At 57.2% G+C, this 27,647-nt stretch overlaps 1 protein-coding gene across 1 annotated transcript in view; it reads right to left on the reverse strand.

The window, feature by feature from the left end:
* The window catches only part of COL27A1 (collagen type XXVII alpha 1 chain), a 115,970-nt gene extending 93,606 nt beyond the window's left edge, over window positions 1-22,364 (reverse strand). The window contains exons 1-5 of the mRNA XM_004594944.2: window positions 21,841-22,364; window positions 15,837-15,907; window positions 10,790-12,621; window positions 3,426-3,479; window positions 223-276 (exon numbers count right to left, since the gene is read on the reverse strand). Coding sequence (XP_004595001.2) covers window positions 223-276; window positions 3,426-3,479; window positions 10,790-12,621; window positions 15,837-15,907; window positions 21,841-21,899 — 2,070 coding nt within the window. The 5' untranslated portion in view covers window positions 21,900-22,364. The remainder of the gene's footprint in view (window positions 1-222; window positions 277-3,425; window positions 3,480-10,789; window positions 12,622-15,836; window positions 15,908-21,840) is intronic.
* Between the last annotated feature and the right edge of the window lie 5,283 nt (window positions 22,365-27,647).

The raw sequence follows: 27,647 nt of genomic DNA on the forward strand, positions 1-27,647 counted from the left end.
AACCTCCCTTCTGCACTAACACATTTCCTAGCCCCATGGAGGGGTGAGGTCCTAGCCATCCTCCTCTCCCTCTCTCCCACCTGGAACTTGAGACTCCTCAGTATGGCCCAGGAGACATCCAGCCTGACTAGCAAAGCCCCTTCCTGTAAGGAGCACCAGCAGGTATTCAAACATGGTTCTACCCCAGACCCATCTAAGGCCAGACTCCACAGCAATACTCACCTTGGCTCCAGGTGGCCCAGGAAGGCCTGGATTTCCATAAGGCCCAGGAGGACCCTGTCCAGGGAAAGAAACAAGAAGATGAGAAGATGGAAGCCATCCTATGTCCAACACAGGTGCCTTCCTCCTGTCTGTTGGTGGGGCATCCTCTTCCCAAGCAAGCCACAATAGCAAGGTTCCAGCTACACAGCCTACAATGGGTGCCCCCTGCCTCCAAGGATGCACCTTGCACATGGCTCCTCCCTTTATCTCATCATCTTAAAAGTTGGTGCTCTTATTCCTCCTACCCCTTGGAGGTAGGAGGCCAGTGCTCACAGAGTTCTGACCCTGGAGCATAGGCCCTTGATTGTTTCCTGTCACCGGTCTACTCTCTCTCAGTCTAGGCTGGCCCAGCCTTTCCCACTTCCTCAGGCTCAAACCATACTTGGCCATTCGCTTCTCTCTTGATGGCTCCTTCTGTGCCCACCACTAGACACGTCTTTCCCATTCGTCCCTCCAGCAGAAGCCTGACTGAGCCTCTGAGGCCTGGCTGAAAAGCCCTCTCTCCCAGCAAATCTTTCGGAGTCCCTTGGTCAACTTTCGCAGGAGCTCTTGGAGCCCAGAGCTCAGGAAAGGGGGGCACTTGATGTCTTCTGGTGCTCATGGCTGCAGTAGGCAGCTGGAGCTCTCCTGCAGACCACTCCAAGCCCTCAGCTTGCAGGGCCCTCCAGAGACCATGCAGCTGGGAAGGATGGACTTGGTCAAGGTCATAGAGCAGGGCTGCTGCCAAGTGAGAGTGGGGTCCAGAGCTAATTCATGCCACTGGATTTTCCCAGGCTATATCCAAATCCCCCCTCTATGACAGCTGGGTCCTTTCAGATCTGCTTTCTCTACCAAGAGTCCTGGACTTGAGTTGTCCAGCCTAACAACCTAACCAGAACCACCACAAGTCGGGATAGACCCAAGTGAGGGTCCTTCTGTGGTAGGAATAATCAGTGGCACCACAAGGGCACCACTGGTTCCCATCTGCCACCAGCCCCTGGGTCCTGGCCCTTCCTGTCCCTTGGGCCAGTTGGGAGTGAACTTGCTTCCTTCTTCACCCTCCAAGTCTCCAGCTGCAGCCCGGCTGTTCCATTCCTCGAGGTCTCCCCATGCCCCTAGGAGGAACACTGTCCAACAGAGAGCATGCCCCTGGGAAATTTAAAATACCACATGAGATCCTGCATCTAGCACAGTCAGCTCACCGGGCACCATCTCCTGGCTCTGGGGGAAGTTGGCAGCGTCCGGATCACTCTTGGCAATGCCAGCTCAGTTCCCTCCCTACCCCTGTAAATAACCTTGCCCCAGTGCTGCCTAAGCAATGTGGAGAGCTCAGGGGCCCATCCCAACTCTGGGGGCTCTTGCGGTCTCAACCATGGAACTCAGCTGGAACGGAGCACAGGTAAAGGGGAATGTTTGAAGAAGGGGTCCCTGGTACCAAGCACCCCCACAGTCAAGTGTGGGATGTATGAAGTCAAGGGTGGATGGCTGCCTCTCCCCAGGCAGGCTCCCAGCTGCCCCACAGAGGGTGGGCTATAGGGCTCAGCCACCCCAGCTCCCTGCCTCCCCACCCCCGCTTCCCCAGCCCTCCACAGCCACTACTTTGCAGCCTGGAGACGCATAGTTGACCCAGAGCCAAGCAGACCAATTCTATAAATGTTGCAGCCCGGGAGAGCTGGATGGGGGGGCAGGACTCGGGATTCCGCCACATCCCTCCACTGGCCCTCAGAGTGTATGGAGGAGGCAGGGTCCAGCACAAAGCTTTGGGTGACCTCAGGTGGGAACCTGTACCCCAGGGATACCCTCTGCATGGAGCAGCTGGGGTTTTTTTTTCCAGCACTCTATTAGCTTGGAATTTGGGGATCTATGGAATTTCCAGGCTAGGAACAGGATGGTGGGGGTGGGGTGAGGTAAGCCAAGAGCCTGGAGGTGGGTTGGGAAAGGAAGTCACCAAGGGTTGGAGGGGGAAGGGAGGAGGCCTGCAAGTGTCTTACCCCTGATTTCATAGATGGGGAAACTGAGGCTGGCGGAAGGAAAGTAAATTGCCTAAGATCAGGCATGGTGGAATTGTTTGGGATGTCCAGACTAGCATTCGTTAAGTAATCATGCTTCCTGCACCAGGCATCAAGGGAGAGACCCAGTGGGGTAAATACCTGCCGGCCTTCAGGCTGAAAACAAGAAAAGGAGCACAGGGGATGGCTAAGCTTGGGGGCTGGGAGCTCAGGCTGCCTGGGCTCAGTCCAGGCTTTGACCGGATCCAAGTGGCTGAGCCTTTCCAAGCCTCAGTGGCCTCCCCTGTAACAGGCCAGGCAAGATGGGAAGAACTCGTGCATGTGCAGCCCAGGAAACAATCCTGTGGTCAGCAGAACTTCTAATTAGGAAATAATTCAAGAGCAGCAGGTCGACTAGTGCAGGCACTCTAAGAAGGGCTGCCTATCAGAATGGGGAGGTGGCATCTAAGCCTTGCCCCCATGAGAAACTGGCAAAGGAACAAGCATTAGGAAGAACACATGTTCAAAGCCAGGGCAGAGAAGATGGGGACTATGGGAGAGCTTTGGGAACTGAGTTGGAGTGCCTGGAGTGCCTGGAGTGCCTGTGATGCTAGGAGGGAAAGTCTCTTCTTGGGCCAGCCCAAGCTGCACAGTCCCCTGGGCTGACAGTGTCCCTGATATCTCTGCAGTGCCCAGCTAGGGACCTGGGCTCCCTGGAGGCCCAGAAGGCAGGAGAAGCGCCAGATAACACCCCTGGGCTCTGGGCCCAGGCCTGCAGAGGGCAAGAGCTTGAGTAATCACTTAACCAGAACCATCCACTAGGCTCCGAGCTAAAAAGACACAGGCCAGGTTGCACTAGGCACCCAGTGTGATAAAGGCTGCTGTAGCCTGGGCACTGATGCCCAGTGCCGTTCACCCAGGGGCCGCAGGGGAAACTGGCAGGTTTCCCTTCCTGAGGCCTCCCGAGGGTGCCAACCTTGGATTTGCTCCCTGGGCTCTCATCCTGCTCTTGCTATTTTCCCTGCAGCTCCTTCAGTCCTACAATGAGCATGATCACCTGGCCCTTTGGGGCTCAGCAAAGGGGTGAAGATAAAGAGCCTGCCTGGCTGCCCTTGGCCTCTGGATGACCCTCCAAGACAAGGGGGCGATGGGGTACAGGCCAACCAGAGCAACAAGGGACAATATGCATTCACTTACCCGCGGCCCTCGGGCACCAGGGGGGCCGGGCATCCCAGGCAGCCCCGGGGGACCCTGGAGAGAAAGCACAAAGACAGTGTGAGACAGTGCTACCCAGTGGCAGCGATAATGTGCTCCAGCAGCCATTCAACAATCCTGCCTGAGCTCTGGGCATGGAGACCCCAGGGCTGAGAAAGGGGATCCCCTGGGGTCCACCTGCCCTGAGCAACTCATACCCTTTGGAGATTTCAATTCAGATGCCTGCACCTGTTATCCGTCAGCTAATACATCACCTCCTCCAGGGTGTGTTTCCTGGTCAGTTCCCTATACCCTTGCATGCCCCCCCCCCCCCATTTGAAAGACCACTCTCTAAACCTTCTTAGAAGCCTGGTAATAACTTCTCTTATAGAAGCCTGGGCTCCCCAAGGGAACCAAAGGGATGTGAGTCATCTCGGTCTTTCCCCCAGGCTCAGCCAAATGTTTGATAAAACCAAACAGCAGGAGATCTCAGCTCTGCCAAGTTCTCTGCAGAGCCGGAGCAAGAGAAGGGACTGAGCCAAGGTCACAGCAAGCACTTGCAGCAGGTCCAGCCCAAGCCGAGGTTCGGAACCACACAGCATTGGTTCAGACACTCTGCTACCATGTATCCAGCTGAGCTACAGCAGGGTCCTCGGCCACTCGGCCTCTAAAATAGGCACCTACGGGTAAAGGCATCGCAACTCCCAGTACCTCTTGCAGAAAAATCCACAGCAGACCCCTCCCTGGTCTCCCTCCCTCCACACAGAGACTCATTCACCCTAACAGGGTTCATTCCCTGCTCAACAATCTCCCGTAGCTCCCTACTTCTCACAAAAGAAAGGCCTAATCCTGAAGCACTGACACTTAGGGAGCATCTGTCCAGCTTGATAACTCTGCCACTCACGCAGCAAGGGAGGTTATAAGGCCGTGAGCTGACCTTTGCTCAAATCCTGGTTTTACCACCAATAGTCAGGAACTCGGAATTCGTTCCACCTGTCCATCTGGGGTGCAGGTGCCCTCCATTTAAAATGTGTCCACGGGGTTGATGCATTGACTCAACTGGCTAATCCTCCAGCTCCAAGTGCCAGCATCCCATATGGATGGTGGTTTTTCCCCTGGCTGCTCCAGCTCCCTGCTTATGGCCTGGCAAAGCAGAGGAGGATGGCCCAAAGCCTCGAGGCCCTACACCTGCATGAGAAACACAGAAAAAGCTTCTGGCTCCTGGCTTTGAGTCGGCTCAGCTGCAGATAGGCTCATCTCCGGCCATTGTGGCCATTTGGGGAGTGAACCAGTAGATGGAAGATCTTGTTCTCTGTGTCCTTCTTCTGTCAATCTGCTTTTCAACAAAAAATTAAAAAAACATAAAAAAAAAGCGGATCCAGTAGCTACCCCACAGAGGAGCTACGGAGCATGAACGCCAACAACTGAGGTGAAGCCCTGAGTTTAAACTGTAAGAGGCAGCCAGGCTTTTGAGGAGGTGTGAGGCCTGGGGAATTCATTTGTTTCAAATCACCATCAAGGAGATGCCAGGTTCCTTGCTCAGAGAGCAAATCAATGTTAAAAACCCGGGATGCTTTGGAGGGTAATTAATCCAGCTCTCACACTGGGCAGCCTCTGCTCACAACTCTGACCTGCAAACGCCACGTGCTTGCTCGCCCGTGAATAAAAATCACAGCAGAGATCCAGACAGGCAGATATGGGTACTGGGGCCTCAGGTCACTGGTGGGAGGGACAAGGAGGGGGATGAGGGCTCTTGGGTGGAGGGAGGAAAGACTGCAAGTTCCAGCAGACGCTGAGCAGCCCCCTTCCACCTGCACTCAAGGGCTGCGTGGGTGAGGAGTAAGAGTTTGCCTCTGGCCCCATGTCCAGCTCTGCAGGTTCAGGACTTGGAGCCAGGCTAGCCCCGTGTCCTCCCCCAGTGGGCTTTGGTGAAAGCAGGGGATGACTGCACAGTTGGTGAATACCCTTGGTGGGGGGCAAGGCTGGATCTCCCTGGCCACGCCCACCTTCTGGCTTGGTGACTCTGGATAAGTGACATCCAGTCTCCCAGCTGTGCTTTCCCTAAGTGTGAGAGGAGGATAAGTATAGCACGTCGCTGACAGATAATCTATTTTAAAAAAAAGTGCTAATCCTGGGGCCTGGCACACAGTTCGAGCTCCAAGAATGCTAGCTCTTGCTTCTGCTAGGCACCTTCCCAAGAGATCCCCCAAGTCAGCGTGCTCCTTCCTGCACAGCTGGCCTGGGGATGCAGTAGAAGGTGGCTCTTCCTAGAAGGCTCTCCTCGGCCCAGTGCTCTCCCACCAAGTGGCCCAGAGGCCAAGAGAATCACGGGGGGCTGAGGCAAAGCCTCCCCATCGGGTGTACCGTACCCTTGGATCACAGGAGAACCACAGAGAGACAACTGGCTTGTGGAGGCTACACACGGCCAACATGAGGCAGGGTCTAGACCTCTGGGCTTGCTCTCGCCTGTGCAGCTTCCCAGTGGTCCTGCTAGTCAGGTGCACCCCCGACTGCAGGTGTGTGGTCTTAAGCAGGCACCTTCCCCCTCCTAGGATGGCACTGGCGCTGGCATTTCCTGAGCTCTAGGGGCAGGCGAGACAGGCAGCTCCTCCCCGAGGTCAACAAGACCAACGGCAGGCTTGTGCCCATCTCACAGAAAAGAAGGTCAAGGCCCAGGGGAAGGGCCAAATGCTGGTCTGTACCTCACGGGAGGGAAAACTCCACAGGGTGTGCCTCCATTGCTGGACCCAGGTCCAGGCCACAGCTGCAGAGGCCCGGACACTCCCTCCTGGCATTCCTTCTGCCCCAGCAGTGGGGGCGTCCAGGCTGGAGTCTGACCTCATCCTTAACATCTGCAGAGCAGACTGCAAAGTGCCAGTCGGAACCCAAGGCCGGGATGCTGATGTCAGCCCACAGGCCGGCCCCAGCCCTAGGCCAGGCCTCCCTGGCCATCCCACTGCAGCCACGGGCCTGACCCTTCCTTCCCATCAGAGCTGACTTTGTTCACAGCCGCCCCCTCTCCCCTGTTCCACGCCCCCCTGCCTGTTCCCAGGCAGTGGAAAAACGCTGCCATTTCTTTCCAGGGCCTGCAGCAAGAGCGAGACTCCGGGATGATTCACAAGGAGGTTGGGGTGGGATTTTCCACTCCACTCTGCAAACAACGGGGCCTCTGACAGCGCCTGGGGCTGGGGGCAGGGAGGGGAGTGGGGCTGCAGGCTGGGCCAGAGGCACACACAAATAGAGCAGCAAACAGCAGTTCCCCATTCCAGGCTTCCCCCGGGGTCCTGGCCTCCAAGAGGGAATCCCAGCCCTTGGGCGGCAGGGAGTCCCTGCTTGCATCTCCCCTGGCAGGAGGCAAGGAGAGGTTTTGCAGGCCTGGGCTTTGGATCTGGGCACACTAGACTCTTAGTCTCCGGACCCCTACTCGGTGCCTGTGCCCCATTGGAGGTAGGCAAGGATTAGGGGGGCATCAAAACTCTCAGAGCAACCATAGAAAGTCAGGGTTCCTGTCAAGGCCAGACCTGGGCCCTGACTTGTATCTGGTTGTGGAAGAGGATGTGAAGCCCCACTGAAATCAGCTGCATATACCCACAGATGAGTGTTTCAGGGTTCTGGGAAGCTGACCCCAAAGCAACCACATTCCCTGGCTTCCTTGCCCTGGAGCTTCTGACTGTGTGTGGCCAGTGAGCCAGGCGGCAGCCCACAGGGCACATGCCCCTGGCCCCGTTAGGTGCTCCCTCCCGCTGGGATGCTCCCACTGAGCTGTGTGTGATCCCAGGGCTGTGAGTGTTGATGGCTTCCTGTCATTCCTCATGAACCTGTGATATCCTGCAACCCCTGCTGGTGCCTCCAACACTGCCCACATCCCTGTGCCCTGTCCACCACCACCGCTGTGTCCTGATGCAGTTGGCACACTTCACACCATCGAGTCTGCCCCATAGCCAAGCCAGACAGCCATCAGTCCTCCTCGGTTCTACATGCTGTCGGGGAAAGGGGGTGGGTTCCCAAGACCTGGGACCCAAATTCTGAATGTGAAGGCCCTGGAAACACTACAAGATGATCCTCCAGCTGGGGCCTGGGCTGGGGCTACTAGAAGAAAATGAATGAAGAATCCCCCTAGAAACTCAGAGGAGGCACTGGTGGGGCAGGTGAGATGGTCCTACCTAGAGCCCCATTCCAGGATCCCCAGAGCACAACCCTCTAAGCATTTGTGACACTGGGCCCAGAAACACCCAGCCCTGGTGATACAACAATGCCCCCCCCCCCCAGTTCCCATCACAGCCCCGGGACCCACATTCCTGCACAGGGTACATGACCTCCCCCATCTCACTGAGCCCGCACATCCCTGAAAACAGCTGGCATCATATCCACATTTTCGAGAGATCAACAACAGCCCAGAGAGGGTAAGTGACTTGCCAAAGGTCGCACAGCACCAGGCACCTACAAGATGCTGGATCAACAACTTGATGAATGGATGGCTGGATAAAGAAAATAGCTTCAATCCAAAGCCACCTTGTGCTTTTCCAGCCCACAGCCTTCACAGCCCCTGCAGGAGGCGTCTGCATCACCATGGGGAGCCTGGCTCAGTAGTCAGGACTACTGGGTTTTTTTAAGAATCAAATGCCTTTGTTCATTGCACACAAATAATCCCAGAGCATCAGGCCCTCAGCCCAATCCCCAAGGGGATGCGGCCTGCACACAGCGCAAGCGCGTGCCAATGCCAATGAGTAAGGCCTTGCCTGGCCTCCTCTACAGGCGTGTGGCTTCTGTGCGGCTTCTGGGCTCCAAGTCTTGCTCACCGAGGGCCCAGCTCAACTTCACCACGCCCCCGCCCCATGCTCCCACTGCACTGCCTTGCTTGGTAGGTACAACTCCTGGCAACCTCTGCCAGGTGATCTCGTGCCCGACCCAGGACCACACAGAACAGGACCAGGCAGGTCTACAGAGCCGGTTGCTGTGCCCTGCTCAGGCACCCAGTGGTCCTAAGGTCACTGCTAAGGAGAGAGCTCTTCTGATGCCCTAACAGAGGGGAGAGAGATAGGATTCCCCCTGGTCACTCAGCAAGACTAACAGAGATGGGCCAACTTGCTTCCCTTGGAAGACAACTTGTTATGCAAACTCTCAGGTAGGCCTCCCCGCATGCAAGGGCGCAGTGGGAGCAGCTAGCATCTTACATCCTAATCACAGACCAAAGCTCCAGGTTCGCAGGAACCACAGTGCTCCTAATGGGGGAGGCAGATCTGGTTGGGAGACCCACAGGCTTGAAGCCCAGGCAGCAAAGAAAAAAGTGTCAAATTGTGAGGGAGCTTCAGAGAGTTCATGGTAAGCATATATTCTAAAAAATATAGACTTCAATTGTTCGTTTTACACAAAAATAAATTCATTTTCACATTCCATTTGCCATGAACTTTTGGAAGTCGTCCTGTATTATTTGGGCAGCTGATGAAAAAGAAGCGATCTATTTCCACCTGCCACAAGATGCACAAAGATTCTGGCAGCTCCTAGTTTCTCCTGGAGGGAGACCTAGTCCCACGCTGGAGGGAGGGTGTGCCAGGGGCAAGGCCGGGGGCAGGGGTGACATTCTCCCTCTTGCCCTTGACAGGAATGGGGCAGCAGGTAGCATCTTGGCCCTGGCTGAAAGAGGACCCCAGAGCTGCACCCAGCTCCTGCAGGAACATGCTGGGCATCCTTGGTCAAGGTCTTTACCTGCCCCACCCCTCTAACTCTTTCGACCTTGCACTTGCCTCTGTATCCAGTGAGTGGACACTCAGGGGAGCAAGATGGAATGAGTTGCTTTTGGTTTGGGCTCCAGGGTCTGGGGTCTGGGCTGCCTCCCAGTGCTGTGTGGCCTTGGACAAGTCCTGGCTGTCTCTGGGGCAGTGTCACCTCCACTCAGCCAGGACCCTCATCACCCTCTTGGGAGGTGACTGGTCAACTTCCAACCCCACAGCCCAGGGAAAGCTGAGCTGTCAGTGCCCCAAGGCATCTAGCACTAAAGGTCCGCCCCCTTCCCACCAGCCAGGCAGCCTGGGGCTGAAGAGGGGGGGCGGCAGTGAGTGGAAAGGACTCCTCGTTCTTTCTCAGCAGAGTGGAGGCTCCCAGCTCCATCGGCTTGCCAATTTCAGAACACAAACCTCAACAGAACATTGACATAAGTGCATAGCAATGCATAGCCGTTCCATAAGTCCCACAATATGGTTATAATAAAAGTGCACACTCAGTCCCCTTGGAGACAGGCTGCATAAATATTATTGCTAATGATTATTAAAACTCATTAAGTATGTTTGGAAGACCCGGGAATTTCCAGCATCTGCCACTGTGTCCACAAGGTCCAAAGCTCTAAACTCAGACATATAGCCCAGTGGGAGACCTAGGTCTGAAAGGGGCAAGAGAGAGGCCACCCCTTGCCCCTTGGTGGTCATCCCCCATGCCTGGAGGTGGGGGGCTGAACTGTCTGGAAACTCCATGCCAAGGCTCCCCAACGAGGAATTGGCCTCCAGATGTGGGAAGGTCGTTGCCCCTGGAGACAGCCCCAGGCATCAACCCGAGCCCATGCCCTGAGAGAGAATGTTCTTTCTTCCTCATTCCCCTGGTTCACACTAACTTTCCTCATCCCCAACTTCTCCCCCAGGAGCTTGAGGGGGGTCACAAAGCAAGACGACCACAAGCGCAGCCACAGCTGAAAGGGCTGCTAGGAAGACTCGAGCGGGAAGAGGGGGGACATGTGCAGAATGAGAGGGCCTGCTTCGCTGGATGGGGTGGTCCGCGGGCCACTGCTTCGCACCCTCTCCAGAAGCAGGCGTTCACCAAATCTTTTATACAAAATTGCTCACATTTTTTCAATGTTAATAATGTGCACTTTAACTCTATCCCCCCAAAGAATGCTGCATGTGCCAAACCAAACACATCCAGGGCTGCCCATGGGTGACCTCCATCCCCAGTACCCAGACAAGCACTGGGCTGAAGGGGTGCTGGTCTAACCGTGTCTGCAGAGCCATGTCTGGCAGGCTACTGGCAAGCTCATGCTGCAGACATGGGGCCGGCCAGCCAATGCTTTTCCTGAAGACTCTTGACTTTCACAGTGGGGTTAGCAAGAACGGCCCTGGACATAGGCCCAACTAAAACCCCAGGGGTGCTCCCCACCCCAGAGTGGACCCTATACCTGAGTCTGTGCTCTGCAGATGGTGAATCTAGAGCGGGAGGGGCACTCATGGGCAGCAGGCAGGGAGACAGGCCTCTGCCCATGACCGTCTCCTGGCTCAGCACTTGCCCCCTACCCTCTAACCTTCCCAGAGGCAAGAGCTGGACCAAACTGCCAAACCAGCTACTTGGGACCCAAATAGCACACAGACCCCGCCCAGACTTACCGGCATGCCACAGTCTCCCTTGGGCCCAGGAGGCCCTGTCAGCAGGGGAAAGGGCGTGGCTCCTGCCAGGTGGAAGAAGGAATAACCACTGCTCGGGGAGGACAGGAATCGTGCTGGGGCCACAGCCAGGGCCGGGATGGCCTGCCCACCAGACTGGGGCTGTCTAGGGTTTGGCCTGGCAGTCGGGGCATTTAGCAGGGTGTCCCTGGCTGCCTTCTCAGGTCTGAAAGGGATGAGCTCTGGGGAGCTGCTCTTGGCTCCGACTTTCTTTGAGGCTTCCGATCCGATGGGCTTCTTGTTTCCAGTAGTGGCCAGGTCAGGTGTAAGGGTGGGAGATGGAGTTGTTCTGGGAATTCTGCTGCCCAAAATGGGAGGCACCAATGTGGCTGGTGGCCCAGGGGGCCTGGTAGACTCAGGGCCAGGGGAACGAGGTGGGGGTGAAGCATTGGGCCGGGAAGGTTTGTGGATGCTCATGTGGGCAGAGGCTGGTTTGTTGGCACGATTAGGCAACCTGGCCTCTATCTGGGCCCCTGTGGGGACAGGCTTTTTAGAGCTGCCCACAGTGGGAGGCAAGGGCCGGCTGCTAGGTGACGCAGGTCGGGTGCTGGTTGGCAGAGGCTGGGTGTTGGGTGGCCGAGGCTGGGGCGTCATGGAGGTCTTCTCGATGGACTTGCCTAAGGGATGGGAGACTTTGGCAGGAGCTGGGCGGGAAGTGGGTGGCAGCAGCTTCTGGGTGTGCGGGCCAAACCTTATGGATGAAGACGGAGCTATCTTGGGGGCTTGTCTGAGGCTTTTGGCAGGGAGCGCTGACAAGGGGGCTGAAGGCTTGGTTGGGAGACTCTGGGGGGCCTTATGGATTTGAGGGGTTGTGACGAGCGACAAGGTTTGGGCAGCTGTGGGGCGAGGTTCTCTGGTGAAGATGGCCGGAGAGGCTCCAGTGGCTGGAGGTGCAGAGGGAAGCACTTTGCTGGCTGAGAGCTTGGCAGGTGGCAGTGCTGTCCTGGCTGGACCTCCAGCCGTGACACGCAGGCGAGGGTCTGTGGAGCTAGTCCTTAGAGGCTTGGGCGTAGCGGCAGGAGTCACAGTCATCTGGAGCCCCCTGCCTGTTGGCTGTGGCCCCAGGGCTGGTATGGCAGTGGTCAAGTTCCCCATGCCTGGCAGGGCCAAGTCAGCGTGGAAGGCCAAGGGTCTTCCCGGGTCTCGGGGAAAGAGGGGTCCCAGCTGGAGCCGGTACACGTCGGCCTGTCCACACTGCTTTCTCAGATGACTGCAGTAGTTGTGAGCTACCTGTGGCACAGGGTGGATGCTGAACTGGCACAGGGCACCTTCAAACTGGACAGCCCGGGGGCTCATCTTCCCCAAGAGGAAGGAGCCTTCAGGATCAAGCACAGGGTCCCTGTGGAAGGACAACGGGACAGGCACCCGGCGCTGCCCACAGGCCGTCACCAGAGTGACAGTGCGGCTGCGTAATTCCAAGGCCAGGTGGTGCCAGCGACCATCGTGCACATCCAGGTCGAAGGCCACAGAACGCCGGGGCCCCAGGTGCACAACCGTCTTGCCAGGGAGAAACTGCAGTCCCAGCTGCAGCTTGTGCTTCCGGCTTCGGACAGCGAACAGAAAGGCATGGTTCACCCGATGGGAGCAGAGGCTGAGTACCAGCGCCAGCTCTGAGCCCAGAGTGGCAGGGATGACGGCGGCCGTGGGAGCCTGGAGCCGTGCCCGCTGTGTGAAGATGAATCCTGACTGGAAGGGAATGACTCCTGGGGGCGCGGGGCTCCGGCTGGGCCCTGCCTTAGTCCAGCTGAGGCCCAGCCGCTGGAGGACGTCCACATCTGAGGAAGAAGTAAAAGAGAGGTCACGGGCAGGGTCTGCACAGCTCAGTTACCTGGGCAGTGTGGCTGGTGCACCCACCATGTCCAGAGCTACACGGTGATTGTGCCCTGCATCTAAATGCTGCCCCCAAAGAGTCGCTGCAAAGAGCACGTTGGGCGACATCCCCTTGTCTGACTGCATGAACAGAGTTAGAAGACACAGTCCCTGGAACCAAATCTCATGTCAGTGCCTCAGTTTTCCCATCTATTCAATGGGATAAGAATGGAACCAATCTCAGAAGGGTGCTGTGATGAGCAAGAACTGAATAAAATGCCTGGCAACAAAGAAGCAAACCACAGCTATGGCTACCAAAAAAAACAAGGAAAAGTGCCAAATGCTTGCTCCTGCTGGCCGAGAGGCCACACTCCAGTGACCCTGGTTCCCTAGCTCAGACACCGTTTCCTCCAGGCAGTCATCCAGACAGTCGTCCGGGCCTGACTGGCTGCACCCCTTCCACAGCACTCCTGTGGTTCCCCCCTCTTCTTCCACCCCAGGGCTGCCTGTGGCTGCAGCAGGCTGGGGGGAGCTGCTGTCTACTGCCAGTGGGAACTGATGTCTCCATTCCTCAGCTGTACAGCCCTGGGGAGAGCAAGGGAAGTCAGACGGCCATCCATGCGGACCGCATCCTCTGGCAAAGCACATGGACATCTGACCGTGGTCTGGCAGGTCACAGCCACCCCGTAATTACATCGGCAGGACTTGCCCAAGCAGAAGAAGGGTTTGTGGAGTGTTTATGGAGAGGGTGCCGGGCCTTGCCTCTGCTGGCTCACTGGACTTGCTTCGGCTGGCTGGGATGCCAGCATCTGCAGAAGCCAGCTCCTGGGATGCCTCTCAGTAAGAAAAGAGAGGCACGGTCTCTGGAATTGGGGTCTGGATCATGCCCTCAGGGTCCTCCCCCTGAGTGCTAGCTGCTTTCTCCCAGTCGCCTGATACAAAGGCCACACTGGGCCCTGCATGCAGTATCTGGCACTTGGCAGGCCCACCGTTGATGCCTGTGAGATGGATGGATGGATAAAGGGATGAATGAAGGGACAGTTGGAGGAATGGGGGGACAGGTAGACATGATGGACAGATGGAGAAAGGGAGGGATGAGTGCGTAGATGAAAAGATGAATGGATGAAGGGAGGGTGGGAAGAAGGAAGGATGGGTGGGCGCATGGATGGATAGACAGACAGATGGATGGACGGAGGGCTGGGCTGCTGGGGAGATGGAGGGCTCAGGTACCAGCAGCATGACTGTGGCTCCACCTGCAAGATGGAGCCTTCAGAGTCAGAGGCCCAGTGTAGCATCTGCCCAGGCCACCTGTGCACCTGGCCTCTGAGCTCAGTTTCTTGCACCATGAAATGAAGCTGCAAAGAGCACCTGCATGCCAAGGTAGCTGGGGGGAAGAAACGGTGATCTTCTTCAGTACCCCCAACCTGTACTGCAGACCTCTGCTCTGGCCTCTTCTGAATTCTAAGGCCTTGACCTCTCTGCCTGTGGGAGGGCCAGGCAAGACCTCGATGTGGCACCAGAGATGATTATCCAGACCTCCAGGATGCTGGTTCCACTGGGCTGTAATCAAAGACCTTCATTTTACCCTAGGACCCCAGAGCCATGTCACTTTAAGTTGTGTCCAGTTTCTCAGCTACTACTAATCACCCACTTATAGGTTGTCTAAGTCATTGTGTATCTCCTGTGTTTTAATCACAGAAACCTTCTTATAATAAACTACTATTCACTCCAAAGAGCCTAAACATGGCAAGAGCCACTTGACTGAAGCAGAGGTGGGACAACAAATCACAGGCCCCCTTCCCCAGGTGCCATCGCTACAGCCCCCCAGGCCTTCTTATGACCCCCACTTCCATGCAGCAAGCCCACAGCCAGCTGTCATGGCCCTGGGAGAACCCCAACTGGTCATAGCAAGGGGTACTTGGGAGTGCCACGTGGGTCTTGAAACTGGTCCCCAAGAGCCAAGCCCTACCACGTTGACACCTGCTGAGCTGCTATGAGACCTTGGGTGGCCCCACAGGCAAGGCTGTTTCTTGCCCACATTTTCCAAACGAATACAATAATGAATAGCAACAATAAAAGCTAGATTTATGGAGCACTGACTGTATAGTAGGGCTTTATTCGCATGCATTATCTCTCTTGATTCTCACAGCAGTCTCAACAACAGGGACTCCTTGCCTTCCCACTTTATGGCTGAGGGTCACAAGAGGAGCTGGAGAGAGATAGCATCACGTGCCAAGGCCACGCAGCTTATAAAAGGCGCAGCTGGGGTTTGCACGCACGGCCCTCTCCCTCCCCCTGCTGACCCCTACACCAGCCGGAGCCTCCCAGATTGGATGGAAGGCAGTGTGGAGACACATCCAGGGTCCCATCAGCGGGGAAGAGACAGGGGAACAGGAATGAGTTCAGCCCAGCGCCAGCAGGCAGGGACACAGCCAGCTGGCCACAGCACGAGGCCTTTATTACATAAACCTGCTCTGCACAGCTCCGGCCCCTCCCCCTCCATGCCTGACTCAGGACTTGGGACAGCTGTTCACCTACTTCATAGGGGGCAGTACCGTGCTTAGGAAAGATGACATTTGCACAAAATGGTGCTGGGTGGCAGAAGTCTCTCCTAGGCATACCCCTGCCCTCCAGGGACTCACACTGCAGCGGCTGCCGTCTGCTCCGATGCAGGGCTGACATGGAGCAGGGTGGGAGGCTATGTAAGGAGGCGCTGTGGCTGTTTGACAAGCAGCCAAGCAGCCAGCCCACTGCTGCCCTGACCCCCTGCAGGGTTCCTCCAGGAAAGAACAAGTCAGGGAGAGGCAGGATGTCACAAGCAGGAGAGGCTGAGACCCAGGCATGGCCATGACAGCTGCAGTATCAATGTCTCCTCTGAATGGTGCTAAGCATACCCATTGCATAAACAGGGATGACCGAGGCTTCCTAAACCACAAAAACTGGCCCAAGTCTGCCCCAGATAGGCATGCAAGCATTGCACTTGACATTCTGCGCTCAGTCCTTGCTGCTCCTTACAAAACTCCCAATGTGGTTCTTTCAAGCCCCCAAAGGACGTCCCCATCCTACTGACAGGAAAATCATGGCACTGAATTCCATTTGCAGGCATGAGTGTCTTCCACCCTTGAGCTCAGATCCCTTTCTGCCCACCTTTGTTCCCCCTGGACAAAGAGGAGAGAATTACCTTCAGGAGCTTCTTGGGTGAAGACCAGGGGACAGGCGAACAAGACCAAGATCCAGGCGAAGAGAAAGCCCCTGGAGACCAGGAGATATAAGCAGACATGCATCACTTCCAACCCTCGTGCCCAGATCCGGCTGGAGTAGCTGGAAGAGGATCCCTCAGCCCGCACCCCAGCCCGCGCCCCAGCCTCAGCCCCAGTTCCAGCCCATGTCCCAGCCCAGGCCCCAGCCCCAGCCCACGCCCAGCCCATGCCCAGCCCAGGCCCCAGCCCGCACCCAGCCCATGCCCCAGCCCCAGTTCCAGTCCACGCCCTAGCCCAGGGGAGGCAGCAGGCAAGTTGAAGCTGCCAGAGCCCATTAGAGCCGTGCACAGTCTGGAGCCTCCAGGTACAGCGTCAGGAGCAGGACCTACTGATGCAGATAGCAACACAACCTTGCATCTCACAGATACACAGACCAGGCACACGTGCCAGGGAGTCCTGGCTGGGTGTCGGAGGATTTGGGGTCCAGCTCAACACCCAGCACTGCCTCCACCAGGCAAGCAAAGGCCAGCCGTTCCCTTCTCTGGGCCTCAGTCTCCTCATCTGCAGGCTTCATGATCTGGAGACCCTTCCCAGGGCCCCAGCCAGTGGGAAGCAAAACCAAGGCTGAGAAGCAGATGTGCACAGCAGGCTGGTTGGCTACTCCAGGGCCCACACAGGACAGCGGTGGGAGGAAGGGGAGACCCTGACCCCGAGCCAACGCTGAGCCCAGGCAACTGTGACCCTGGCTTCAGGCCAATGGAGAATGGAAGAGAGATCATAGGGAGAGAGACAGACTCAAGAACAATGCTGACCACTACACCTCCCAGCTGTGCAACCCCAGCCGAGTCATTTGGTCTTTCTGAGCCTGCCTCGCATCCCCAGTGACCTGGGTCGACACTCGCAGGCCAGCCATGAGTGTCCAATCAGCCCATGCACATGCTCTGGGCTCGGCCTGGGTCCGCCACCACAACAGAGCACCTGGGACAGTCCCTGCAGCAATGCGCTGTGGGACCGGGAAGGGTTAATGCGCTGCCCAGAGGCTGCTGCCAAGCCAGGCTGATGCGGAGATCTGATTTCGCCTTCCTGTGGGAGAAGCCACTGGTGACACTCGAAGCCACCAGGGCATCTGATCCTCCAGCGGGCAGACAGGAGGGCGGCACGTGGCCAGGGATGGCAGGGTTGCAGCCTGGAGGGGCCATGCCAGGCAGGTGGTAAGGGCAAGGAGGGGGCCAGACAGGCCTGGGATCCATTTCCAAGAGGGAAGCCGGGAAGACGTGACACTGGGGACTCATGCAATCCAGGAAAATCCCCCTGCCAAGGTCAGTATTGGCACCTGGGGCTCCCCCCAGAACCCCTGACTCCTGGGAGAATAAGCTCAGAGCCTCAACTTCTCACACTACGTTCCCCCCACAGCAATTGTGATCACTCCCAATTGCCACTTGGACACTGGGGAAGACACTAGTGGTTTTGTAGCCACAGCCACCTCTCCTTCCTGCTTGCTCACATAGCCATGAACTGTGCAACATCCTGAATGAAGTGGAGCAAACTTAAACCAATCCTGCAGATGTCACCTGCCACGCCAGTGGCTGGTTCTGCCATAGACACGTGAGCCCAATGTGGCCAACGAGATGGGAGGGATACCTGGCACAGAGATGTATAGTGCTGGAGCTGCTGCAGCCATTTTGTGCTTCTGAGGTAATGAGCTCCGTGACTACACAAAGATGGCAGAAGCAAAAAAGAGTGGAGTGATTGATGACACTGTTGAGAAGCTGATTTAAGTAATCCTTGTGCTGTTCTTCCTTGGGGCCTCTTGCTACACGAAGTCATAACCACCCTGTTGCTTAAACAGTACTGAGAGCAGAAGGCAAACAAGCAAAACGGCACTCGAGTGCCAAGCACAGAGCCTCAGATGCCTTCTCTCGCTTCGCGCCTTCTGTCCCTGCTCCCTCGGAGCCCACGCTGGCCCCTCACACCAGGGCGTACACCAAAAGCGCTCATTGTCTGCTCTCCTAGTTCCCTTTCCAGACTAAGTCCCCGTAGAGCAAGGACACCTGTCTTACATCCCCAGCTCTTGGCGGACTCACGCCATGAAGTGCATTTTTGCAGGATGAATGCACATGGCCCAAGATGGATGTCAGGATTCTTGAAGATGTGTCCCCAGATCTTAATTCTGGGGCCTACGTGTGGTGTAGTGGATTAAGCAACACCAGCATCCCATCTCAGGTCCCAGTCACAGTCCAGGCTGTTCCACTTCCGAATCAGCTCCCTGCTAAGGGCCTAGGAAAAGCCACGGAGAACAGCTCAAGTGTGTGGGCCCCAGCACCCAGGTGGGAGACCCAGTGAAGCTCCTGACCCAGCACTGGCCATTGCAGCCATCGGGGGAGTGAACCAGTAGATACAAGTTCTCAGTCTCTCTCTCTCTCTCTCACTCATTCTTTCAAAATAAATAAAACTTGAAATTATGAACCACACAGTGGCCTCACTGGTCCTGGAGAAGCTGAATTGGACAAATGAGGGAAGTGAGGCTCAGAACGGGCGGGGCAGGTGCTTCATCCTGCAGCCTGCCCTGGACAGTCTCTGGGTTTCCGATTCCTCGGTGCTTTTCCGCATCCACCAGGGAAATGCAAGAGGCCTTGGCCTGATCCAGCAGGGAAGAACCGACTCCTGGGTCCCAGGCCTGACAGTTTCCAAAGCACGCGAAAGGCTCTGACAAGTCCTACAAGGAAGCAATGGACTGTACTTCCTGCCGCTTGGCAACCCCACTAATTACTCTTCCACTTCTTTCTGAGCACCCCTCCCCCGGCCACAGCCCTCACTTCTATGGGGTTTTCACTGCATCATGTCCCATCCCCCCTTGGAGGATGACCCCCACACTGACCGAGAGAGGCCAGGGAAGGATGAGGCACAGCAGCTGCAGGCGGCCCCATCGAGGCTTTTTGTAGAGAAAGAGAGGGTGAGTTTAACACCCCAAAGGTGAGGAGAAGGAAGACTCAGAAGAGATGACATCCTATCTGACCACCTACCACAGGAGTCCTGTGACAGAGCAAGTGTTGCTCCAGACACATTCACCACCTCAAATGCTGCAGCCCTTCCAGGCCCTCAAGTCGGGGTACACTTGACCCATAAACTCACCAAGCATGCAGCACATCACCCTTGACACCATCTAGACCTCACCAGAGAGGTCAGGGTCAGGGTCTCCCCTTCCTCCCACCGCTGCCCAGAGAGGGGCAGAGACTCGGCCAACAGCACACAGCATGTGGACAAACAACCCTTTGCATCTGTCTTGTTTCCTATGGGGGAGAAGCTGCAGGCTTGCAGGGCCTCCCTCTCCGCCGGAGACGGGAGTCCCAGCCTTCTCTGTCAGGGGCAGGGACATGGCCCAAGGAACCAGGGAAGCGCCCAGGGCAGCTCCTGGCCTGGAAAGTTGGCTCCCACAGGGAGGCCCCACCAGGCCCTCAGCTCCTGTTCCAATCCTGTTTGGGCTACCGCTAATAACATTTAGTGCCTGCGCTGGCTCAGCCCTTTTGTTCTTCCAGACTTCTGTTTCCACCACAGCCTCATGGGCCTTGGCTCAGCAACGTTAGGGCTCCAGAACGCCAGGAAAGGCACTGCGCATGCACACACATGCACGCGTACACACATATGCACACGCATGCAGGGGCGATGCAGGCCAGGAGGTACTGGAGATAGGAGTCACACGGAAGGCAGCCTGGCCACCCAACCCTCTGAGAGGGGACCTGGGGGTTCCCAGCCCTTGCCAAAGGTCCTCTGCCAGCGCGCCACATGTGGCTGCTGCCAGCTGGCTGTGCTGCCAAGGATCTGCAGCCTGGCTGGCCAGGCTCCTCACATCTGCACTACCTGGGAACACCCAGGACTCAGCCACCCACGGCAGCCTGAACCGGCAGCGAGACCATGAGGCTGAGACCCAAGTCTAAAAACATGCAAGGCAGCAGTCCTGCAGCGCTGTAGAGTGGCTGTCCTCTTGCAGGGTGCTGAGCAGTGGTAGGGTGCCAGCCGGGACACAAAGGGACAAATAAGGTAGGTCCTCCCTCCAGGGTCTGGCCACCCCAGGGGCCCTTTCTGTACACCTGACATCTCCTCCCAGGAAACACGGATGGGTCATCCGTCTGGGCAGGATGCAGCTCAGAGCTTTCCCACTGACTCACATGCCCCATTCATGAAGCAGTGCACGGTAGCATGAATAACAGCTGTCTCTTTGAGCGATCACTTGCTACGTGCCAGGCACCATTCTGGGTTGTCTACAAGCAGGGGCCCCTGAACCCTCACAAAACCCTGCTTGCCAGCAGCAAGTAAGCCCATTCTGCGGATGGGCACATGAGAAGCAGGGAGCCAAGAGTCTTGTCCAGGTGCACGGTCAACATTCACACTAGAGCCTGTCTAGCTGCAAGGCTCAAACCTGTGCTTAACTAGCCTCCCAGTTACATCAAGGCTATAAGCGTTTCCACTGCTGCCCCCTGCCTCCAGAGACAAGGGATGCCCTCCTGTGCCAGGGCAGCTGGTGAGCAGAGATGGCAGGAGAGACAAGATGGTGCCAACAAGGAACGGGACACAGACTCGTGCCTCCAGGGCATGGATAGTTGTTGAGGAACTGTATGGCATGTGGGAGCATGGGAGGGAGTATTGGGGGAACAAGGGAGAAAGGAGAAGGAGAGCTAAGGCTGAGCAAGTGCCCCTCAGACAGTGTCCCAGCACCTGGGCTGGGGACACTGGGGAGCAACGCTTCCAGGCACACGGAACCTGGGAGCTGGGACAGTGCAATGGTTGGGGGGCAGAAGCTGGCTCCCCACTTGCCCAAAGCTGGGGCACTCCCCATGGAGGGCTCCCCTGGCACCATTTCTTGGCCAAAGCATTGGCATTTTCCCTGGCACAGGGTGGCCTGGAGAAAATGAGTCAGCAGTGTGCTCAGGGAACTCTGTGTGTGTGTGTGTGCGTGCATGTGTACGGGTATGTGCATGTGCCTAGGTGTGTGCATGTGTGCACGCAAGTGTGTGCATGTGTTGGCGGGCAGGATCTTTTGCAGCCGCCTTTTATCCAAGATACAGGAGAGGAGAGGGACATGCCCCTACTGCCAGCTCTGAGGAGGAGATGCAGGGCGCAGCTACAGCTTCCAGGAGTGCCCGGGGCCTGGGGGTTAGGATGGAGAGCCACCAAGTCCTGAGCAGGAACAAGGGTACCCGGGGAAGGCTGTTTCACACACCCCGCCCAGGACTGGCTCAGCTCACAAGCCGCTGGGGTGTCGGCTCTGCACCGCCCCTCAGCGGGGATCCCCTGGCCGATCAGGGGTTCCTCTCAGGCCTTGCTGGCACACGGATAAGCCAGGGCAGGCACCAGCAACAGCTGCCAGCGAGAAGCTGGGAACGCCTGACACCCAGAGCCGGGAAGGCAGGCAAGCGCGCGCGCGCACACACACACACACACACACACACACACACACTTCCAGAAATGCGGGGGACGTGCGGACTCACACAGACGTGGAGTCGGCAACAGGCCCGGAGACCCAACAGCGTGTACAGAGTTTCACAAGAAAAGATGGAAAGCGAGACCGACCCGCCAGGATCTGCACACCGGCAGCTACCAGAACACACCGAGGCAGGCCGAACCAAGACCCCCAGCTTCTCCGCCCATCCCAACATCTCCCGCCGACTGCCCCACCCCCGGCTGCGCGCTCAGGAGCCACCACCCACCCCCAGCCCGACCCTGACCCCAGGGTTGGCCCTGCCCCGACCCTCCCCAGCTGGGCCCCTGCCCCACCGGAATCAGCTGCCCAGTCAGGCACGGCCGGGCGACCAGCGCTCGCGAACCCGTGGGGCGCAGCCCCCTGTTAACCCTTTGCCTTCCGCCACTCAGGAGCCGACAGGAAGCTGACGTTTTGCTAGCCGGCGTCAGGCTCCGCCGGGGCGGGAAGTGGGGGTACCCCCCAATCCTCTCCAGATCCAAGCTGCAGGAAACTGAGTGCATACTCACCCCCCGTGTGCCTCCGCCGCCGCTGTGCCTCGGGCCCCCGGTGCCGATCCCGCGCCCATGGCAGGCCCCTACTTCATGCTCCCGAGCCCGGGGGGCAAGTGTGGGCGAGCCCCATGGGGCCGCCAGCCCCCCGCCCCGTCGCGCCAGGCCGGCTCAGAGCGCGCGGCCCCGGTGCCCCCAGCGCAGCCCAGCACCCAGGGGCGCCCGAGCAGCCCAGCAGCACGGCCGGGGCCCCGCGGCGGGCGCCCGCGCCAGGCCCATGGTCTCGGGAGTCCGGCGCGGCGTTCGCCCCTGCCTCTCTCCTTTTCTGCTTTCACTGAAAAGGAAGGAGAAGCCAGAAAGAGAAAAGAAAAAATGTTCCAACTTTTGGGGGCGGGCTGCTGGCGGTCCCTGGAGGCAGTGCAAGGCCGGGCGAGGGCGCGCGGAGGGCGGTGGAAGCTGCCTCCCCGCCGGCCTGGGGGAGGAGAGGAAAAGGAAGGATTTGGGGGAAATGAAGGCGATTTAAAGTCTCGGCCGGCGCTAGCTCTCCACCTTCCCTCCTCCCCGTACCGGGCCGCCCTCTGCTGCCCGCTGCTACCCCCTGCCGGCCGCAGCCGGGCACACAGCGTCGGCCGGCCCAGCGGGGACACTCGCCCCCTCCCGCGCCCACAGACCCGCCAGCAGATTCAGAAAGCAAGGGATTACACCCGGTTGCAATCCTGACCCCAGTCCTGAGATTCGGAACTTGAGCTACCTCGATCTGGGGACACGGGGTGGAGGAAGAAAGGGAGAGGAATGTTGAAGGGACAGAGCCAGGGTCGAGACTTGATGTCTAAACCTCCCAGGACAGTCTGTCTAAACCCTCAAGCGCCAACACACGGAGTGCGCTCCCGGCGTGGGAGCGCCCTGCAGAGCCTGATTCCCTCCTTTTCCCCTCTTCTCCCTAGCTTCGGTCAAAAGCAGGAATTACACCCACAAACCCGCAAACGTCGCTGGGGGGTAGAATTACACACCCTGACCTGCGGCACCACGGCCTCGTGCCCCTCCACACACACGCACACTGCAAAGGCGCACAGTGCAACGGTAAGACAAGAATCTCCCTCCACCACTCGTGCACCGCAGCTCCGCACACACTCACTGGAAAGCGCACCGCCCGCATGCACGCTTGCCCCAGCTTGGCTCGGACACACACTCGCACGCATTCACGTGCAGGAGCAGCCACGCACTCCTTCCCGGACTTCACAAGGAACACAGTCTCCAGTGCTTCCATTGGGAATGCACACGCAAGCACACGCAAACACACGCAACATGAGTGGAGCACACGCACGCCGAATCGCCCCCACCATGCACACCCGCGTGCGCACCCTTTCTGGTTCCCATTCACGCGCGCACATCGCACTGGCACCTACCGCATACGTGAGCCCAGAAGCCCACTCCCCAGGCTTGTAGCCAAGTCGCCGGACACACCAACCCCAGAAGCTCCCAGGGCTCCAGGGGGGCCCGGGCACTTACTGGGTCCATAAGCGAGAGGCTGGACGGTCGGTCCTTCCACAGTCGCCTAACGGCATTTGTATTCATGGGTCCCCGCAGCCCCAGGCGCGGGGTCGGGGGTGTGTAGTCCCCTTCCCTAAGCCCGTCGCGGGCGCACGGACGGCTGCAGCACCTGGAAGGGCATGGGCGCATGGAACTGTGCCGCCAGCCAGGTACGTCTATCCTCGAATTTGGGCAGCTCGGCGTCCTCGGGCTCCGGCGCAAGCTCCAGGTGCGGGGGGCGGCTCATAGGTGCTGGGGCCGCGGCGCCCGCCGGGCCTTTTGAAGTCTCCGCTGGGGGCGGGGAGGAGGCGCTGAAGGCAGCCTTTTAAACCGCTGCTGCACGCGGGCTTGGTGGAGCAAGGTGTCTGGTTTCAACAAACTTTAGGAAAAGTCCCAAGCCTGGCGGGGGTTGGGACGAGGAGAGCCGCATAGCTGTGCGCTGCTTCCTGTAGGGGGCAGAGCACCCAGGCCTGCCGGGAGGGAGGCCCTGCGAGGTCCTAGGAACCCGCAGGCGGCTGGAAGGCGCGCGGAACCGCCGGCGCCCGGCGCCCGCCGCCCGCACCCTTACGTGCAAGCGGGAGTTCTCCACCTCCCTGTGGACGAACCGCAGGGCGCGCAGGAACACCCATCACACTGTGCACGTATTGTGCTTGCTCGTGCCGCCTTCAGGGAGAGGCGCCGCGGGTTTTCCCCGCTGGGCTTCGGAAGTCCGCAGCCCCTGGCAGGCTAAGAACTCCCTCCTCTCCCCCTCCAATCACCGCTGATGTTTTTGAGCTGCATATTTTGTGCCAGGAAGATCCTGGCTTTATTTACATTTGGGGGGTATTTTGTTCACGGTGGAGTTTTCACGTTAAAGGGGGATACTTTTAAAGCATTCGCATTAAGATAGGATTATCTTGATCGCCTGGGGGCTGACACCCCCCTTAACGTTGGTTTCCATTAGCTCCCTTTCTTGGTGTATGTTGCTCTTTTCCTTCCCTCAGCCTCCCCTAGCGCCTGCTCAGTGCCTCGTTTTATACATCTGATTGTGTGGAGACGACACAGCTGAGCTGGTAGATGCTGTCGTCTGGGTTTGGGTCCCAGGAGCCCAGCTCCTGACGTCCAGATCTCTGCCTCCAGAGCTCCATTCTATCCCATGCTTGCTACCACGGCCAGCCTGTCGCCGGCCAAGCTACTTCGGAACCCTGCTTCCTTCCAGCGCCCCATAGTCAGAGCCTCAGAGTCTCTTTGCATCCTCTGGGTACAACTCAAAGCTTGCCTGACTCTGTGGGCTGCTGTGCCCCCTTGACACCTCCATGCACTCCCCCTATCGTCCCCTCCCCCCAAAAAAGGTATGTTCCACATCACAGAGCTGTTGCTGTCAGATTCATCTCTGTCCCCTCTCCCTGCACGAGGCCAGCACACAAAATATGCTCCTTCAACCATCAATAATTGAAGTCCTGTAGTGGTTTGATTTTTTGAACTCCTACAACATGTAAGTTTGCAAGTGGTTGATCCCGCTGCTGTGCGTGTGGATGGTAGACACGAAGACACGCACAGTGAGATGGGGGTGGGGAATGGCTCCTGGATGGGGGATGCCAGGCACCTCTGTGTCAGGAAGAATCACCCTTCCCCCCCAGTCCCATAAGGATAATGGCAGGAGAATTGAGAGATGCAAATCACCTGGATCTTCCAGCTGACTAAGGGATAGAGAGAAACCAAGGAGGATTTCCAGGAAGAGGAGGCATTCAGCTCCTGGATGCATTGGAGAAGCAGGCTGCTGTGATCCAGGGGGTGTCTGTGAAAGTCACAACAAAAACAAACAAAAAAAGAGCCAGCAGGGATGGATTTCAGGTTTTAAAAACACCCTTTTTTTTTTTTTTTGAGATTTACACATGTGTTTATTCGAAAGGCAGAGGACAGAGAAAGAGATTTGCCCATCCACTGGTTCATTCCCCAAACGGCTGCAGCAAAGCCAGGATCCAGAGCTCTGTCTGGGTCTCCCACGTGGGTGCAGGGGCCCAAGCACTGGGCCTTCTGCTACTTTCCCCTCTCATTAGCCAGGGAGCTGGAGCAGAAACAGAAATGCAGGGACTGGAACCAGGACCAGGATATGGAATGCCGGTGCCAGGACATGCGGGTGCCGGTGTCACATGGCTGAACCTGCTGTACCCCTATATCAACCCAGGATTTTGGGTTTCAAGGGAAAAATAACGGGCGTCCGGCTGAGAAACTGTCTAGTTCTTCTTGCTTCCTCCAACCTGCCTCATCATGTGAGCAGCACTACACGCCTCACTGGCCACAGAACCAGACAAGGGGATGCAATTCCACAAAGGTCAAGGGCAGAGAGAGAATAGTTTGGTGTCAGGCGCTTTTCACCTTTCACCCACAAGGCAGATTATGCAAATGCTCAGTGCTGGGAGACCACTCCCCTGGGTGAAGCCGAAAGACCCACAGGGACCAAGACAGGGTTGAGATGAGGAGGAAGAAATCCCTTGAGAGCCTGAGAGGCATCCCCTCCCAAGCCTCCCTCTCCCCATCTGTGAATTCAGGGGTGGTGTCACCACAGGTGTAGTCATGGGCACAGGCCCTTGGAGAATGGAAGGATGTAACTGTAACTCAACTGCAGACCCAGCTGAGAGCAAGCTCCTTGCAGCTACTAGGCTGTGGCTGAGAGGGAGGTTTATGGTCGTGCAGGCGTTCACAGTCAGCTGGAAGACAAGGACCCTATCAGAATTCCAGGGAACTGGCCCCTGCCTCCTCTTTGCAGCAGTTTTTCCACCAAGAAGGTTTGTGGGCACAGTTAGCATGATGAGACGGAAAGCTTGCTGATGGAATGGGGTGTGGAAGACACAGACAGTGCTCACCCTGGGAAGTGAGCAGGGCCCGCTCCGTGGGGCAATGCCCTGGAGACCCAGTGGGATAGCGGTGCCAACCCTAAGCAGATGCACAGCGCTTCCTGGCCAGTTGAGCACTCACAGCATCCTTTGCTCCCTGGCCTGTATACCAGCCAGGGACCCAATGCTCTCTGAAATGCAACACCTTAAGAAAAGCTACTGATGGAGAATCAAGATGGCGGAATAGGGTAAGGACATGTTTAAACGGACGGAAAAACATTTAATCAGGATGAAGCAGAGAGGACATATTCCAGGAAATAGGAAAGGACAGAACAACAGCAGAGGGGTACCTGGAGACTGGCAGACACAGGAAAGCAGAGGACACAGCGGGGTGGTGTTGCAGTGACTGATACTCCAGAGGCATTCAGCTAATGGGCGATCTGAACTCCACCAGCAGCCGAAACTCCACCAGCAACCAGGTGGGAGGAGGCTTTCACTCCCGCAGGGAGTTTGGGAGGTGAACCCAGACAAGAACTGTCAGTCCTGCTGGTCTGTTTGATTTGACCAGGAGCAGAGATAGAGCAGCAGATCCCAGATGGGCAGAGCAAGAACAGGGTGGATTTCATAGCCCAGTCAGCCCCCTAGAGCTGAATTGGGTACCGTTTTGCGTAAGGAGGCAAAGGCAAGGGAAAGGACTGAGCATACGCTGAGCTGGGAATGAACTCATTTCTGACTCAGTGAATTGCAACAACGTGGCATTCTATAGGTTCCACCCAAGACAGGTCTTAGTAGCCCTCAGATCTGACGGCCAGCAGATCAAGAACTGTAGTAGTGGTATGTCAGGTGTCATTTTGCACACTGTGGCAATAGCTTTGAGACTGCAGGGTACAACAGTGAACTGCGCATGTGCTGAGCTCGCGAGAACTTGCTGAGCTCAGTGCATTGCACTGGTCCCGCAGGAAAATAATACCGGCTGTGGCACTGTACTGGTCAAAATAGGTCCGTGTGGCACCCAGACCTAACGTCCAACAGGTTCTGACAAGATCAGCACCACCAACAACCTAATTACATAGGATACCTGGTGTCTCTCTAATCCTGGGACCTGCTCCAACCAAAAGTGGGAGAAAGGTTGCAGAGACAATGGTGCAGCCTCAGCACAGTATCACAGGAGGTGGAGAGTGGTGAACCAGAAGCTGGGGCTGTGGAGACCACGGTGGAAATCTGACATAAGAACCCAGACCTGGAACTCGCTGGAGGTTGTGGCACAAGTGGCTGCAAGCAAAAAGTTATGTACCAACTGCATTGTAGACCTGTGGTTGACACAGCTTAGAAACCTGCCCCAAGGAGAAGACTCTGCTACCCAGAAGCACAATGACCAAGAGCAAAAGAAGAGACAAAGGCACAATGAATATTACCAAAAACTCCCCTGCAAAGGAGCAAAATCCTATGCCAACCCCAGAGTTAACTGAGGAAGACATT

The sequence above is a fragment of the Ochotona princeps genome, chromosome 14 (assembly GCF_030435755.1).
Source record: "Ochotona princeps isolate mOchPri1 chromosome 14, mOchPri1.hap1, whole genome shotgun sequence".
In the NCBI taxonomy this organism is placed as follows: domain Eukaryota; kingdom Metazoa; phylum Chordata; class Mammalia; order Lagomorpha; family Ochotonidae; genus Ochotona; species Ochotona princeps.